The 14,648-nt window shown below is 39.1% G+C and overlaps 1 protein-coding gene across 1 annotated transcript; it reads right to left on the reverse strand.

The window, feature by feature from the left end:
- Nucleotides 1-368: 368 nt before the first annotated feature.
- Nucleotides 369-9,269, reverse strand: LOC116521725 (vomeronasal type-2 receptor 26-like). The gene is made up of 6 exons (XM_032236386.1): nt 9,052-9,269; nt 7,731-7,908; nt 5,478-6,338; nt 4,110-4,337; nt 3,001-3,127; nt 369-1,276 (listed from the first exon to the last, which is right to left on the reverse strand). Exons 1-6 carry the CDS (start codon nt 9,267-9,269, stop codon nt 369-371), a joined length of 2,520 nt encoding a protein of 839 aa, XP_032092277.1.
- Between the last annotated feature and the right edge of the window lie 5,379 nt (nt 9,270-14,648).

Consider the following 14,648-nt stretch of genomic DNA (forward strand, 5'->3'; position numbering starts at 1 on the left):
AATGGCGGCCGCAAAAAGAGTGGCAGGCCCAGTGACACTAGGGCTGACAAGAGTGTGCCAGAAACAGAGACAGAACTTCTGGCCTTATTCCAGAACTCATTGAATGTAATGGCTTCAAGGGGCAGGATGGTCCACTAATTTAAAGCTTTTACACTCAGGAAGTCTGTTCATACTTTGTGGTAAATGATTCTCTAGATTACATATAGCCATGAGTAAATGAAGCCACAAAGAACATTTCAGATTTTATTATTACACTTATACTCAGATATTCTGCTTAAAAACATTTAGGCCACTTGTCATTGCAACCACAGAGTGGTTTTGTTACTCATCTAAATTATGTTGTGAACAAGGAGACTGATTCCTATAAATCATTTCATGGGTTTTTTTCGCATGAGTTGTTGCCTGTTATTCAGCTCAGGTCTTATCAAGATGATGTAAACTTTGGGGGAGAAAATGAGGGTCAGTAATCCAGCACTTGAGGCTAAGATGGAGAAGATCTCCACAGCCACCGTGTATTTCCCTTTGGTGCTCTGGTAGGCTGGGACAAAAGAGATCCAGACACTGCAAAAGAGAAGCATGCTGAGGGTGATAAATTTGGCTTCATTGAAACTGTCTGGGAGGTTCCTGCCAAGGAAAGCCACTGTAAAGCTGATCATGGCCAAGAGGCCAATGAAACCCAGGACAGCGTAGAACATGGCAGTGGACCCTTCATTGCATTCCAGGACCATTTCTGTAGGCAGAGAGCCCATGTCAAGATCTGGGAAGGGAGCAGAGCTCATGAGCCACACAGTGCAAAGAATGGCTTGAATAAGGGAGCAGGAAGGCACCATAAAGAGGGTCAGCCTTTTCCCCACCCATGATTTCATCTGAGAGCCTGGCCTGGTGGCCATGAAAGCTAAAACCACAGTGAGGGTTTTGGCCACCACACAAGAAACTGCCACAGAGAAGATAATACCAAAAGCAGTTTGGCGGAGGAGACAGGTTGCCCTCTGAGGGTGACCAATGAAAAGCAAAGGGCAGAGAAAGGAAAGCAGAAGGGAGGCCAGGAGAGTATAGCTGAGGCCTCGGTTGTTGGCTTTCACTATGGGAGTGTCCTTGTGCTGAATGAAAACTGCGAGGATCAGGGCTGTGATGGAGGAAAATAAAAGGGCAAAAATAGTCAAAGTGATCCCCAAAGGCTCATGGAAAGATAGGAAGCTGATCTCTTTTGGAATGCACTGATCCTGGGCTTTGCTGGGATAGTGATCTCCTGGACATTGGTAGCAAGAATCCATATCTGAAAAGAAAAAAAATAAACAAAGTTTGTTATTAAGAATTTGGCATATCTAGTCAAGTTACAAAGAATGGCTCAGTACATAAAATGAGCTCCAAATAAAACTGCATCAATTTCAAGTCATTAGATTTCCACAAGGTATTATACATGTCTCAAACAAACATCTCTTCATTTAAGAATAAGCAGATAAAGGAGGAGATTCCCCCCCAAAAAAGAAACCACAAAATAGAAAGAAAAGGAGAACAGGAAAAACCCTGAGGAAAGTTACTAGAATAATAAAAGCAAATACCATATTTCTCGGAGTATAAGATGCACCGGAATATAAGACACACAAAGGTTTTGAAGAGGCAAATTTTAAAAAGTTTTTGCACTCTGCAAACCTCCACAAAATAGCCCATTTTTTGCAAAAATGGGTCCATTTATTTTTAAAAAATGAATAGCCTTTAGGAAGCTGGTAGAGTGTTCCTGGGGGTGGGGGGGTAGGGCAAAATGAGCAAAAAACAGCCCATTTTTCACTCATTTGTGCCCTCCCCAGCCCCCAGGAGCTCTCTGAAAGCCTCCTTCAAGCTATGCATGATGAACTTGGTGAACTGAGTGGAGTTTCAGGAGGAAAAAAAATGCTGTATTCAGTGTATAAGATGCACCCAGTTTTTTAGCCCCTTTTTGTCTTATACTCCAAAAATACAGTACTTTGAAGAAAAGATACAATAACCACAAAAACAGGAAAAAGAAAAAGAATAAGTTAGGGGAAAGTGGGAGAAGAAAAAGAATTAAAAGTGGAACATTTGAGAGCCCAAGAAAAAATGGTTAAAAGAGGAAGAAAGGGAAAAAGAGTTATATTAGTAGACTAAAGAGAATAGAAGTATTTGGTATTTGGTATTTATTGATGCTTATAGGCCGCCCTTTTCCCTGAGGGGACTCAGGGCGGCTTACATAAAATAAAGGGGGGGGGGGTAAGTAAGACTGTTACTGTTATGTAACTAATTAAGAACATAATTACATTTAATTACATTTAATAACATAAATATGAAATGTATGTTCTGCATTTGATACATACTTTGATACTGCCAAAATCCTTCCTTTACATTCATTGTAATGTGGATATATGTGGGTGTATTTTAAGCCATTATATAAAAAGAAAATTGAAAAATCATGCTATTTCCCATAATATTGGAAGTATGGATCCCTGTTTTCAGACATCTCTTCCAGATCTGGATAAACAATTGGATCAAGTCCCTATCCCAAATGGGATCCACAGGGAGGAAAGTATGAAAGCCATAGTGTAACTCTTATGATGGAAATTCTATTTTATAAACTATCCTACTGGGCAATGCACTGGATCCTGAAGATGCCTCTGGCATTCTGTCAGAGTGTGCATAGTTTGATTATGTAAGACAACCCAGGAGCAAATATAGTAAAGAGTTGTTTGTATTTTAAATAGTGGTTTTATCTACAAAGAATATATACATACACATATTTTAGTCAGACCTCAAACAAGCAATTACGTCATAGAAGCACACATGGAGAAAGAGAGATATGCCCCAACAGGGCCTCTTATTATTACAGGGTCTTAAAGTGATATCAGCTAAAAAATCTTGCTGACTCATTCCCAGCATTACATCATCGTAGCAGGAGAATACCAACTTTATTCAGCCTGATCTTTATGTGATGTTTTACAAATACCACCACCTGCTTCCAAATTCAAACTCAATCCATTATAGCCTTACCCATCTGGATTGAAACTTTTCCTTTTGGGCATGGAAAGCAATCATAACAACAAAATGGCTTCCCTTCCTTCTTGCTCTTGCTCTGACCTTTATGGCAGGGTTCATTGCACAAAGAGAGAGGCTGAGCCTAGGCAAAAAGAAAAGACAACAAGGCAGAATCCTTAAATGTTGGGTTATTACTTAGGTAGCCACATAACAGTAGTTCCAATTTGATAATCAGAATAGTACAGTAGTTCGAGAAAGTTCCAAAGATGCTTTTTCAAGAGGAAACTGGACTTTCCTATTTCTCTTTCAAGATGTTTCCCTTTTCAAAATATCTTCAAAGAACAACAGGAAAGTCTGTTGCCTCTTGAAAAAGCACTGTTGGGAAAACTGTGCCTAAGAATCTCCATAGACATTTAGTTTGAGAAAGGCATGTGCACACAAGTGCCTCTGAATCAATAGATTTATTTTCTGTCTCAGCCAAAATCTATTATTACAGTCCTGTAAGTAACTAAATCATAATCACAATAATCTAATTCAAACTTTGACACCTCTGCCCGCTTTGAGGCAATGACTTTGCAGTAGAATTGTGTGTTGTTTTCATCCCATCAATTGGTGCCATCTGCAATATTAAATTAGTTACATTTCCCCCTCAAATTCTTGTTATTTTAACCTTTAAAAAAAGAACAAAAGCACTATGCAAAATAATTCTATGTAATAGAATTACATAGACAAAACCATTATGCAAAGTAATCCTATGTAATAATATGAAAAATTAGCATGTTTGCAGTTATTGAAATAGAGCTGGCTGTGGATTTTAGCCAGAAAAGATCTGGATCACTACAAAAAGCTTGAAAATAAATTTCTGATCATACAACTATTTTCATGATCTGCATCCTGAACAAATGATATGGACCCCAGCTACATTGGTTAAACTGGTGCATTGGTTAAAATGCTGGCCTAGAAATCAGGAGAATGCGAATTCTAATCCTTACCATAGGCATGAAAGCTGACTGCTCAGTGTTGTAGTGGGGAAAATAGATGGAAGAAGGATTATTATGCAAGTTTGACATCTTGAGTTATAATAATAAAGGTGGAGAAAATCTAATTGAGAATATGGAAAATACCTGGTTAAATGTCTGTGGCCACCTAATGGCATCCACAGAAACACTGAACACTTGGTCTTTGGGGGCTCTGAGATCAAATTTGCCCACTTTCACTCGATGTAGACTTAGATTTGGGAACGTGATCCAGTTGATAACATCAAATCCTGCTTCTAGGTTCCCATTCTGATCAAAGGAAATCATTTCCCCAACACTGTTGTTGAATGAGACTTTTCGTAGATAGTGGTGGAACTAAATTGACAGTGGAGCAAAAGGAAATGTGTGATGAAGCTATACAAAAATTATACACATCCTGTAATATCTTTAACAGGCGTGTCAAACTTGATTTCATTGAGGGCTGCATCAGGGTTGTGTTTGACCTTTGGGGGCCAGGGTGCGCATGGACAGGGGGTATGGGCAGTTTGACATCACTTATGTTGGGGGCGTTTGTGTTGGTCCAAGTACTCTGCCAACAAAAACAGCTTCCCAAGCTCCATGTTCGGCTTCCTGCAACCCTCTGCCAGTGAAAATGGAGCTCAGGAGCCTCCCACAACCCTCCCGAGCTCCGTTCACTGCCAGAGAGACCACATGCCCATCCTTTGCTGTTTCCAGGGCAGTCCTGTGGACCAATCTAAGCACCCCTGTCTTATAAGGTAAGTGTATTTGAGAAGACAGAATTAGCTGCATAACAGAAAAAAAGAAATAGCGAAAGAAATGAACTAATCTTAGTAACCAAGATAGCCATCTATTATAGAAACAAGCTTGAATAAAAAAACATGAAAGAAGTGGAGAAAAACAAAATAATGGCATTGGATTTTTCAGATGATAAGAGAGCCATCACTCTCCCATCTCTTAATTGGAACTCGCTATAATCCATACAGGGATGCAGTGGCTCTGTGGCTAAGATGCTGAGCTTGTAGATCAGGAGGTCAGCAGTTCAGCGGTTCAAATCTCTAGCATCGTGTAATGGAGTGAGCTCCTGTTACTTGTCCCAGCTTCTGCCAACCTAGCAGTTTGAAACCATACAAAAAAATGCAAGTAGAAAAATAGGGACCACTTTGGTGGGAAGGTAACATTGTTTCATGCACCTTCGGCATTGAATCATGCTGGCCACATGACCACGGAGATGTGTTCGAACAACGGTGACTTTTCGGCTTTGAAATGGAGATGAGCATGTGTGTGGGAAACTTTAACTTTACCTATAATCCATACAGTTAGGTTACCCATTAAAGTAAGTTCATTTCCTATAGTCATTGTTATCATTGGGGTTTAATGGGAAAAAGCTAAGATTTTGAACCTTTTTACATAGACAGTAAACTGATAAAGTTAATATCTAACCACGTGTTGGAGACTGAAGAACATAATCTTGTGTTTATGTAATCAGGACATTACCTGCCACAGGAATGGATTCAGAAGGTCCTTATGTCTTTCCTCTGACATAATTCTGTGTTTCAATATTGATGACCTCATAGATTGCAATGCATAGGCCACAGCATAAGCTGCATTGTAGACACTGTAGCTATGGGAGGACGTGCTCATCTCAAAAATAGACCTAGGAAGAGCTTCCAGTTTCTCCTTCCCAGTGCAGTGATTCCAAACATTGCCCGCTTCCAAGGAAGATGAAAAGGAACAATCAAATACCTGTTTCCAAAAGTCCTTAATAAAACCATCTCCGATTTCCTCATAAGGGTTTCTCATATAAAGGAAACTGTGGAAACCTACCAGCTCCTTGGACTGAGTTGCAAAGGCTAAGGAACCATGAAGGATATCTATGTCCCATAATCGTTGAAAAGGAATAGAGGTGAACTCCATCTGGGCTGTCATCATCCAGAGTTTACCATTTGTGTTCCTAGGAATGTCTTCAAGTTCTGGAATTCTGGGAAACATTCTCAAAACGATCATCGTATGAATTTTCCCATGCAAGACTACAACACTGACTTTGCTATCATGTATCAAGAGGTACAGTTTGACCCATGACTCTACCATTTCATGAATGCCAGTTTTAAAATATAGAGGTGGCAATGGTTCTATGAAATCAAAGCAGATACCTTCTTGGGAAAACTTTGGAAGTTCTTTCTGTACAAACCTGAGGCCATTGTCATCCTCTATAAAAATGACACCAATCCAAGTCCATGTGAAAAGCAAAAGCAGTTGGAGCATACCAACATACTGTTGGTTAATATTAGGGAACATCCATTGGAAGAAGGCTTGTTGGGATGGGCCATTAATCACAGGAGAAGAACCATATCCAAGCTATAAGGAAAGGAAAGACTAAGTAGACAGGATGAGAGTGGGTAAAAATTTTATTGGAGGATATCCATCTCATATTTTAGGAAAGAATGGTAGAAGAAGAAAAGTAGGTAGGGCCAAGTCCTGTTAGAGTGGAGATTGACATGGCATTTTGCTTATTTTGATATACATGCATACAAGCAGACATATCTCAGACAATCCTGGTAAATGCTTCTGCTGTGATATATTGTATCTTCCATCCAATCTCCCAATTCACAATGTAAAAAAAACTACAGGTATTTATTATGTGGTGTGTGTCCGTGTCTGTATGTCCATGTCTACATTTCTGTCTATTCTCATTCAGGTTTTAAAGGTTTATCAGCAGGCAGATTTTGTATCTTTCTGCTATCAAAATTTATACTGCACAACCCAAAAGAGAATTTCAATGAATATTAAAATATCTGCATTGTGAGGAAATATCTCTGTCTCTGTCTCCGTCTCCGTCTCCATCCATCCATCCATCCATCCATCCATCCATCCATCCATCCATCCATCCATCCACTATATCTGTCTGTCTGTTGTCTGTTGGCTGGCTGGCTGGCTGGCTGGCTGGCTGTTTCTGTCTGTCTGTCTGTCTGTCTGTCTGTCTGTCTGTCTGTCTGTCTGTCTGTCTGTCTATCTATCTATCTATCTATCTATCTATCTATCTATCTATCTATCTACATACAAACACATATAAATAAATGATAGATGATACATATACATACATAAACGCACATATAGGGAGATATTACACACACACACACACACACACACACACACACACACACACACACATCCTGACTTCACATGGAAACAAGCAGCAGCTGGCATTAATTTAATTTTGTTATCTATCTATCTATCTATCTATCTATCATCTATCATCTATCATCTATCATCTATCATCTATCATCTATCATCTATCATCTATCATCTATCATCTATCATCTATCATCTATCATCTATCATCTATCATCTATCATCTATCATCTATCATCTATCTATCTACATATACACACATATAGATAGATAGATAGATGATACATACACAAACATACTGACTTCACAGGGAAGCAAGCAGGGGCTGGCATTAATTTAATTTTGTTACCAATAGAGGATGTGGACATTCACTCCAGCTTCTTATTCTTCAAGGTCTGGGTCATGCTTAATTCTCCTTTCAAAGTTATGGAAATCTACTAATGTGATTCATAGGCTATCACTTTTTAAGATGCTATTCCAGTGTTTATATACATTTTATTACACATTATCCACTGCAGTAATGTTTATACATGTTACATTACACACACAAATTACATCAAGGCTGAAAAGACACAGTTCTAGTTTTTTCAGGCACTAAGCGCTGTGCGCACATCTTACCTGCGGTAGCTTGTAATTGTTCAGAATAGTTGCCATAAAGAAACTCACATCTGAATCAGGTCCCCCAATGACTGCAACAATACTATCTTTATTATCACACTTGTAGTTCGGTATAAAGTTGCTCCATGTGGAGAGAAGCTCCAGTGAGGCGAGATATGTCCAACTTGCAACAAAATGGCTGTTATAGATGTGGAATCCCAGGGAGATATTGGGTAATATCTGAGGATTTCCATTAAGCTCCATTATGGCAAATGCAAAGGCCAGGGTATGTTGGTAAATCTGAGTCACAAATCTGCAGTGTGATTTATATGCTGAATGATTTCAGAAACTTGTTGAATTTTCTTCCAAACCTTTAGGCTACACAATCAGAGATGCCTTAAAATATCACTTTAACAGTGGTATTTATCTGGAAGCTATGAGTGGACTCATTCCCATTTGGACTATTCAAAGCTCAGCTTTCTATTGTTTTTTATTTATTTGCATTCACATATGCATCTTAAGTGGGGAGAAACCATCTATTTTCATAAGATAGGTGAACCAAGATTGATGGTAGATTTCCATCTGATGTATACAGCTAATATTTGTTGGACAAATAATCAATATTAGGAGTCCTTCGGGATTGGGCGGCATATAAATGTGTCTAATAAATAAAATAAATAAATACAATATCATGTGATTTCCATTAAGAAATCTCTCAAGTTGGCAAGGAATTGCCGAGTATATATTTTCATGTCTGACATTTCTTGTTGGTTTTGTGAAATGTTACGTGGAGTATATTATAACTTTCCTACCACCTTTTCCTATTGGTATCTTATAATTATATTACTTTGTTGATTGAGAGCGTATTCACCAGTGACAAATTCCTTGTGTATCCAATCATACTTGGGAAAGAAAAAAGAAAGAAGGAAAGGAAGGAAAGGAAGGAAAGGAAGGAAAGGAAGGAAAGGAAGGAAAGGAAGGAAAGGAAGGAAAGGAAGGAAAGGAAGGAAAAAGGATGGAAAGAAAAAGAAAGGAAGGAAAGAAGGAAAAGAAAGAAGGAAAGAAGGAAAGAGAAAGAAAGAGAAAGAAGGAAGGAGGGAGAGAAAGAAAAGAAAGAAAGAAAGAAAGAGTGGTTGGAAGGCTGAACACCACAGCAAGAATATTCACCCATATTCATGGAATAGCAGCTAAATTAAGGCTAGTGTAAAATAGCACATGCCAGTACATGATTCCCTCCAATTTATTCTTTCTTGGTGGAATTGACTGCTTCAAATAACAATACAATTTGTGGCAAGAAAACCCATTATGGAAAATGCTACAATTAATCAAAACCTTGGCTTACCCAATCTCATCTAGGAGGTTGTGAGATGGATGCTGATTGAAAGTCACAGGGTCAGAAAATGTATATACTTGAGAAATAATACCAGCAATGCTGAAGTCCCCTGGCTGATAATACCGGTGACTTATTGGCAAAGGGTAATAGATATTGCAAGTAGCAACTGGGACATTAGACATAGTCTGAGGCAGTAGCAGTAATATCAGAAACAGAAAAGGTGGCATTAGGTAGAAACTTCTTCTTGGGGACATCAGAACCTATAAGGACTTCTGGATGAGTTAGTGTCCTGTCACACTTTCCACTAGGTATGTTCAGGCGAAGATCACCAAGCAATCTATGTTGGATTCCTTTCTTGAATGGCAAGACATATTTTAGTAGAATATTTTGATAAGCACTTCTCTCTTGTGCCAAGGTATTGCTTATCCTTTGGGAGATGAAGTAGAAGATACCATTATCAGAACAGTAACTCCATGTGAGATAATCACCTTGCAAAATTACTAGTTCTTTGCAGTATCGTAGAAGAAAACAATTGTGTCATGGTTCTGAGTAATTCTCCCAATTACCATATTTTTTGGAGAATAAGATGCACTTTTCCCCCAAAAAAGAGAGTGAAAATCTGGGTGCGTCTTATAAACTGAATACAGTATTTTTGGCCTTCTGAAACCCCACCCCCTTCACAAAAATGGACATGCAGAGGGTTTGAGAGACCTGCAAAGTGCTTCTGGGGGCTGGAGAGGGCAAAAATGAGTGAAAAACAGGCCACTGTTTTGCTTGTTTTGGCTCCCCAGCCCACAGGAGCACTCCACAAGCTTCCTAAAGTCTATGCATGCCATCTGTTTTTGTGAAAAATGGGCTGGTTTTTGCTTGTTTTTGCCTCCCCAGCCCCCAGGAGCACTTTGCAGGCCTCTCAAATTCTCTGTATGTTCTGTTTTTCACAAAACAAAAACAAAAACGAGGCATGGAGTGTGTTTGGGAGGTTTGCAGAGTGAAAAAAACTTCTTTTAAAATTTACCTCTTCAAAATCTTGTCAATATATGTTTTATTTCATTTTCATTTTCAATTTATACAATCACTTATATACTGTGCAATTAAAGAAACAATAAACACAACTCTTCTTATATTCCAAAATACAAAACCAACATAACACTTCAACCCTCCATACACCCTTTCTTTCTCCCCCTCCAACTTTCATTTCTCCCCTTCCGCAATCCCCTCCTCTACTTCCCCTCCCCCTCTAACGTTCCTTTCTCCCCCTCCCTCCATCTCACCCTCCTACCATTCCCCTCTCACTCCCTCTCTACTCCTCCCTCTTCTTTCCCTCTACTCCTCACTTCAGTGTATTTCTGCTATTCATTAGTATATTCAATTTGTACTTTATACTAAAATTGAAAGAAAAGAAAAAAAAAAGAAAAAAAAAAGAAAGGAAAAGAGCAACAGTATACAAGTGCATTCTTGTTGTTTTGAAAATTGAAACTATGTTTCCCCCCTCCCTCCACCCCCCCTCCCCCCTATGATCCCCCCTCCCTACCCCCCTTCAGACTTCCCAGATCCCATACCCGGCTTAGCTTTTTATCAAACACAGTCTAGAGTATATTAAAACCAAGTACATTGAAAATTGAAAGATGAAAAAAAAAAGGGAAAAAAGAAGGAAATAATAAAATAAAAAAAGAGGAAAAATCAATAAACTCTTTACGTTGAGCTCAGCTTCCCATCATTGTTAAGACTTGAACAATGTACGTCATTCCTAATCTCAGTTAGTCAATTGCTTGCAGGATTTCAAGCTGTATTGAAACCAAATAAATTAACCAGATAGAATTCTTCTCTAGCTAGGGGCCTTATTTCTTTATCTAAATATCTGTCTGATTCCAAACCTTTAATTTGTCCCTTTTGTAAACACATCTCAAATTCTTCTCTCGGTTTCCTTTTCCAACTCTTCTCGTCCTGCCTTTATCCGTGTCCATATACATACATATACACATATATATGTATATACACACACATATACATACACATACATATATTTTATTTTCATCCGTACTCCTCTCATATATGCTCCGCTTTCCTACAGACTCCCTGGGTGTATCCTTCCAGGCATTATAATCAAATAACAGTTTATACAAAAATCAATTTACTTTCTATCTCAAAATAAGCTCTAATTCAACCTCCACTACCCTCCCGTCTACACCACACCTCCCAACTCCCTCCAACCTGAACCACGATCCAGAAACACCAAGCTCTCCGCCCTCCTCACCCTGGAAAATAATTCATTAGTAATTTATATAAAAGTTCAGAATTATCCATCCTTTTTTTTTTTTAAATCCCATACAATATATTTTCCAAGGAGATCAGCATCAGTTCTTTCAGCATTAATGTCTCTTCATCTGTATACAACTATAGCATTTTATGCAAAACAAAAGTCACAGAGTATTGTTCAAGTTGAGACTTAAGCCAATATTTTAAATCAGTTAATTTAGTATAATTTCCTTGCAAAGAAGTTATATCATTTTAAGGCTATTTAATATAGCAAGATGTTTATAAAGGTTTCATGGATATCTCCTTAATCAATGGCTGATATTCATAGATGTTGCTACGATCCACTTTATTTTCAATTCATCTGGGAGCACGGCTAGATCCTTGTTCTCTGGTCTTCTGCTTTTCCGGAAGGGGAAAGTGATACTTCCTGTCTTGTAATTGTGTATTTTGTTGTTTCTCTTCTCCTTCTCTTTGTCTTTCTCCAAGTCCAGGTGATTCAAGGTGTCCCGCCTTTAAGGTCTCATAATAAAAATCTCGGGCTTCCCAAACAGAGTTAAGACGATATTTTTGGTCATCGAATGTAACTATAATACCAAATGGCACATCCCATCTATACTGTATCTGACGGTTTCTGAGTTCTTTAGTTAGAAAAGCATAGTCTCTCCTAGCTCTTAACATTTGGGGTAGTATTTCCTTGAAAACAATCAAATCCTGTCCATCAATTCGCAGCCTGGTATTATAAAACTCTTGTAGTATCGCATTTCTGGATTCTCTTGTAGCGAAATATATAATTATGTCTCTCGAAAGCTGTCTCTGTTTTGCCGCCCACGAATTCTGGCGATAAATTTTTTGGATCTGCCAATCAAAGTTAAGTCCCGGACTTCCCACCAAACGACTGAAAGCCTCTGAAAAAGTCTGTTTCAAGTTCTCCCGTTCATTTTCACGTAATCCCCTAACTCTTAAAGCAAGCTCCATCTTTTTATAATTTGTCATAACGAGTTGTTTTTCTGCATTTTCAACTTCCTGTTGTAGCACTTCAATTTTAGATGTCAGGTTGGAGTTGGCTTCCTCCAGGAGCTCCAACTTATCTTCCATTACAGCAACATAATCTGTCAATACAGTTATAACTCTTGTCATATCCTCCCTTGTTTGAGCAATCTTGGTATCAAGCTTATCACATAAATCTGTAACAAGTTGCTTCATCTCCTCTCTAAATTCTTTGAGAGTCTCAAAAAGAAATTCTTTAGTTAACAAATCTCCAGTAGGGGGTGTGGAAGGTAAGAGCTGCGGCTTTGTAACAAATGCCTGAGATGTAAGAGAACATCTGGGCTGCTTTGATTTCAGTGCCATTATAAAAAGAAAGCAAACAGAGTCTCTGCTCACGTTGATTTGAGATAAGGTAGTTTCAGTAAACTTTTGGCAATTGATAAAAAGAAATCTTCGAGGGAACGGGGCTAATTGGTTTGTAAAAAGTTATTTTCTTAATTCTGTGCCAGGAAGTTAAAGATATATCGTTATAGCAAATGCGGAAGCTATAAAATCGCCATTTTTTTAAAAAAAATTAAACAAAGGAGTCTTTTATAAAATTGAAGCTGGTATTTTAAATAGAGAGAAAAAAGGGTTCACGGGTATGGTCTCTGCTCGGATTGATCTTAAATGAGTTAATTACAAAGGCTTGTCCTGGGGGGGGGGTGTAACTCGCCTTGAGCTGAAAAAAAAACAGCTGAGAAGATCTGGCCGGAGTAAGTGACTCAGCTTACGTTGATCCTTCTCTTTCGTTCGCAGCCAAAAAAAAAGAGCTGCGAACTACAAAGAGGATTCTAACTAGCTGTGTCCCTCCCTACTTTTTTCTTGCCTGAAAAAAGAGATATCTAAGATCTTAAATAGATATACGAACCAGAACTCTGAGGGCAGCTTCGTTAAGCTGCCGACGGTGGCAAGCCCCTCCCCCAGAAGTCCTACCTCTTCAAAATCTTGGTGCGTCCGGTGTGTCTTATACTCTGAAAAATATGGTAATTCAAGACTATGAGGCAGTTGCTTTCTCAAAGATCCTGTTTATTGGGGAATCATATGAGCATGGTCAAATGTAAAAGCCAATTCTGAATAATTCCAGAGGTGGGCTGCTTGGGGTTTGCAGGGATTCAAGAGAACCTCTAACTAAGATTCTGCGCAGTTTGGAAAACTCCCAAATCCCACTCCTGGCTGGCCCTGCCCACCACTCCCCTCCAAAGAATCCCCAGGTGGCCCATTTTGGATGCAGGTAAGTGCAAGGCACATGCGGAGGCTTAGGGAGAGCAAAAATGGGTCTACTGGAAGTTCGGGCCCATTTCCAGGTTTCAGAGAGCCTCTGGAGCCTGGGAAGGCTGTTTTCACCCTCCCGGAGCTTGAAGAAAGCCTCTGGAGCCCAGGGTGGGCAAAAACTCTGCATCCCCCACCATGGTTCAGGAGGACAACTAGACCACACCCTAGTTGTCATGCCCATCCAGCAACCAGGCAGAGAACCCCTTGCTAAATTTTTGAAGTTTTGAAATTTCCATGCTTTGTCATAATTAATTGGCAGATACTGGCCACCCCCCTTGTGTTACAAGTCATGTTAGTTAACCAAGCAAGTGATGAGCTTCTTAGCACTCCCTCCTGCCATTGCTAGGATATGTCAGGCTGCCCTTAGTTCTCAGGATCTTATCATTGTTATGTCTGGCAGTCTGAAGGAAAACATTCTACATTCCACAGGTCCCCTTCCCACCTCCACAAGCGTGGAAACTATGAGACAGACAAAGAAAACTATGACTTCAGCTAGAGCTATTTTGAAAGTTGACAAATTACATATTTCAATAGATTTTTGCTTTTTCCTTGTGAATATGTTGTTATGAGACTAGAGTTATTTGAAGAGTTATTCGCTCCCACTCCCTTTCTCATTCCTTCCTTCTTTCCCTCCCTCTCTCCAGGGCCCTAGGTGATTGAAAAAGTCAAAGTGGCACCTAAACTGTTTTTGTACTATTTTTGTGTATTGAAGGAACTTTCACATGTACTCATGGAATACCAGCCAAATGTATTACTACTATTACTACTTTTTTCTATTACTACTGCTGCTGCTGCTGTGTTACTGCTACCACTGTAAAATAAGAGGGAAAGTAGCATAAAATATTTTCATTCTTTATCTCTAAAAGGATGAGGAAACAATATACATAATCCAGAATACTCTGTTTCCTTGTGACCCCCAAAATAAGCACTTGCCCTTATTTTCAGGAGGTCTTATTATTTTTAAGGTGCACGAAGCGGCGAGCATGGTCACCTCATGACTGCTGCTGTGTTTCAATATTTTCGGGGAGGGTTTATTTTTGGGAGAGGGA

This window comes from Thamnophis elegans, chromosome Z, assembly GCF_009769535.1.
Source record: "Thamnophis elegans isolate rThaEle1 chromosome Z, rThaEle1.pri, whole genome shotgun sequence".
Taxonomy (NCBI): Eukaryota; Metazoa; Chordata; class Lepidosauria; order Squamata; family Colubridae; genus Thamnophis; species Thamnophis elegans.

What these genes read in the sequence shown, in the direction of transcription:
- LOC116521725 (XM_032236386.1), bottom strand. Translation starts at nt 9,269, where the DNA reads ATGCCACCTTTTCTGTTTCTGATATTACTGCTACTGCCTCAGACTATG. An exon ending in ACAATTACAAGCTACCGCAG is followed by an intron (nt 6,339 to 7,730) that starts GTAAGATGTGCG and finishes CTTTCCTTATAG; the next exon opens with CTTGGATATGGTTCTTCTCC. An exon ending in TGAATCCATTCCTGTGGCAG is followed by an intron (nt 4,338 to 5,477) that starts GTAATGTCCTGA and finishes CTGTCAATTTAG; the next exon opens with TTCCACCACTATCTACGAAA.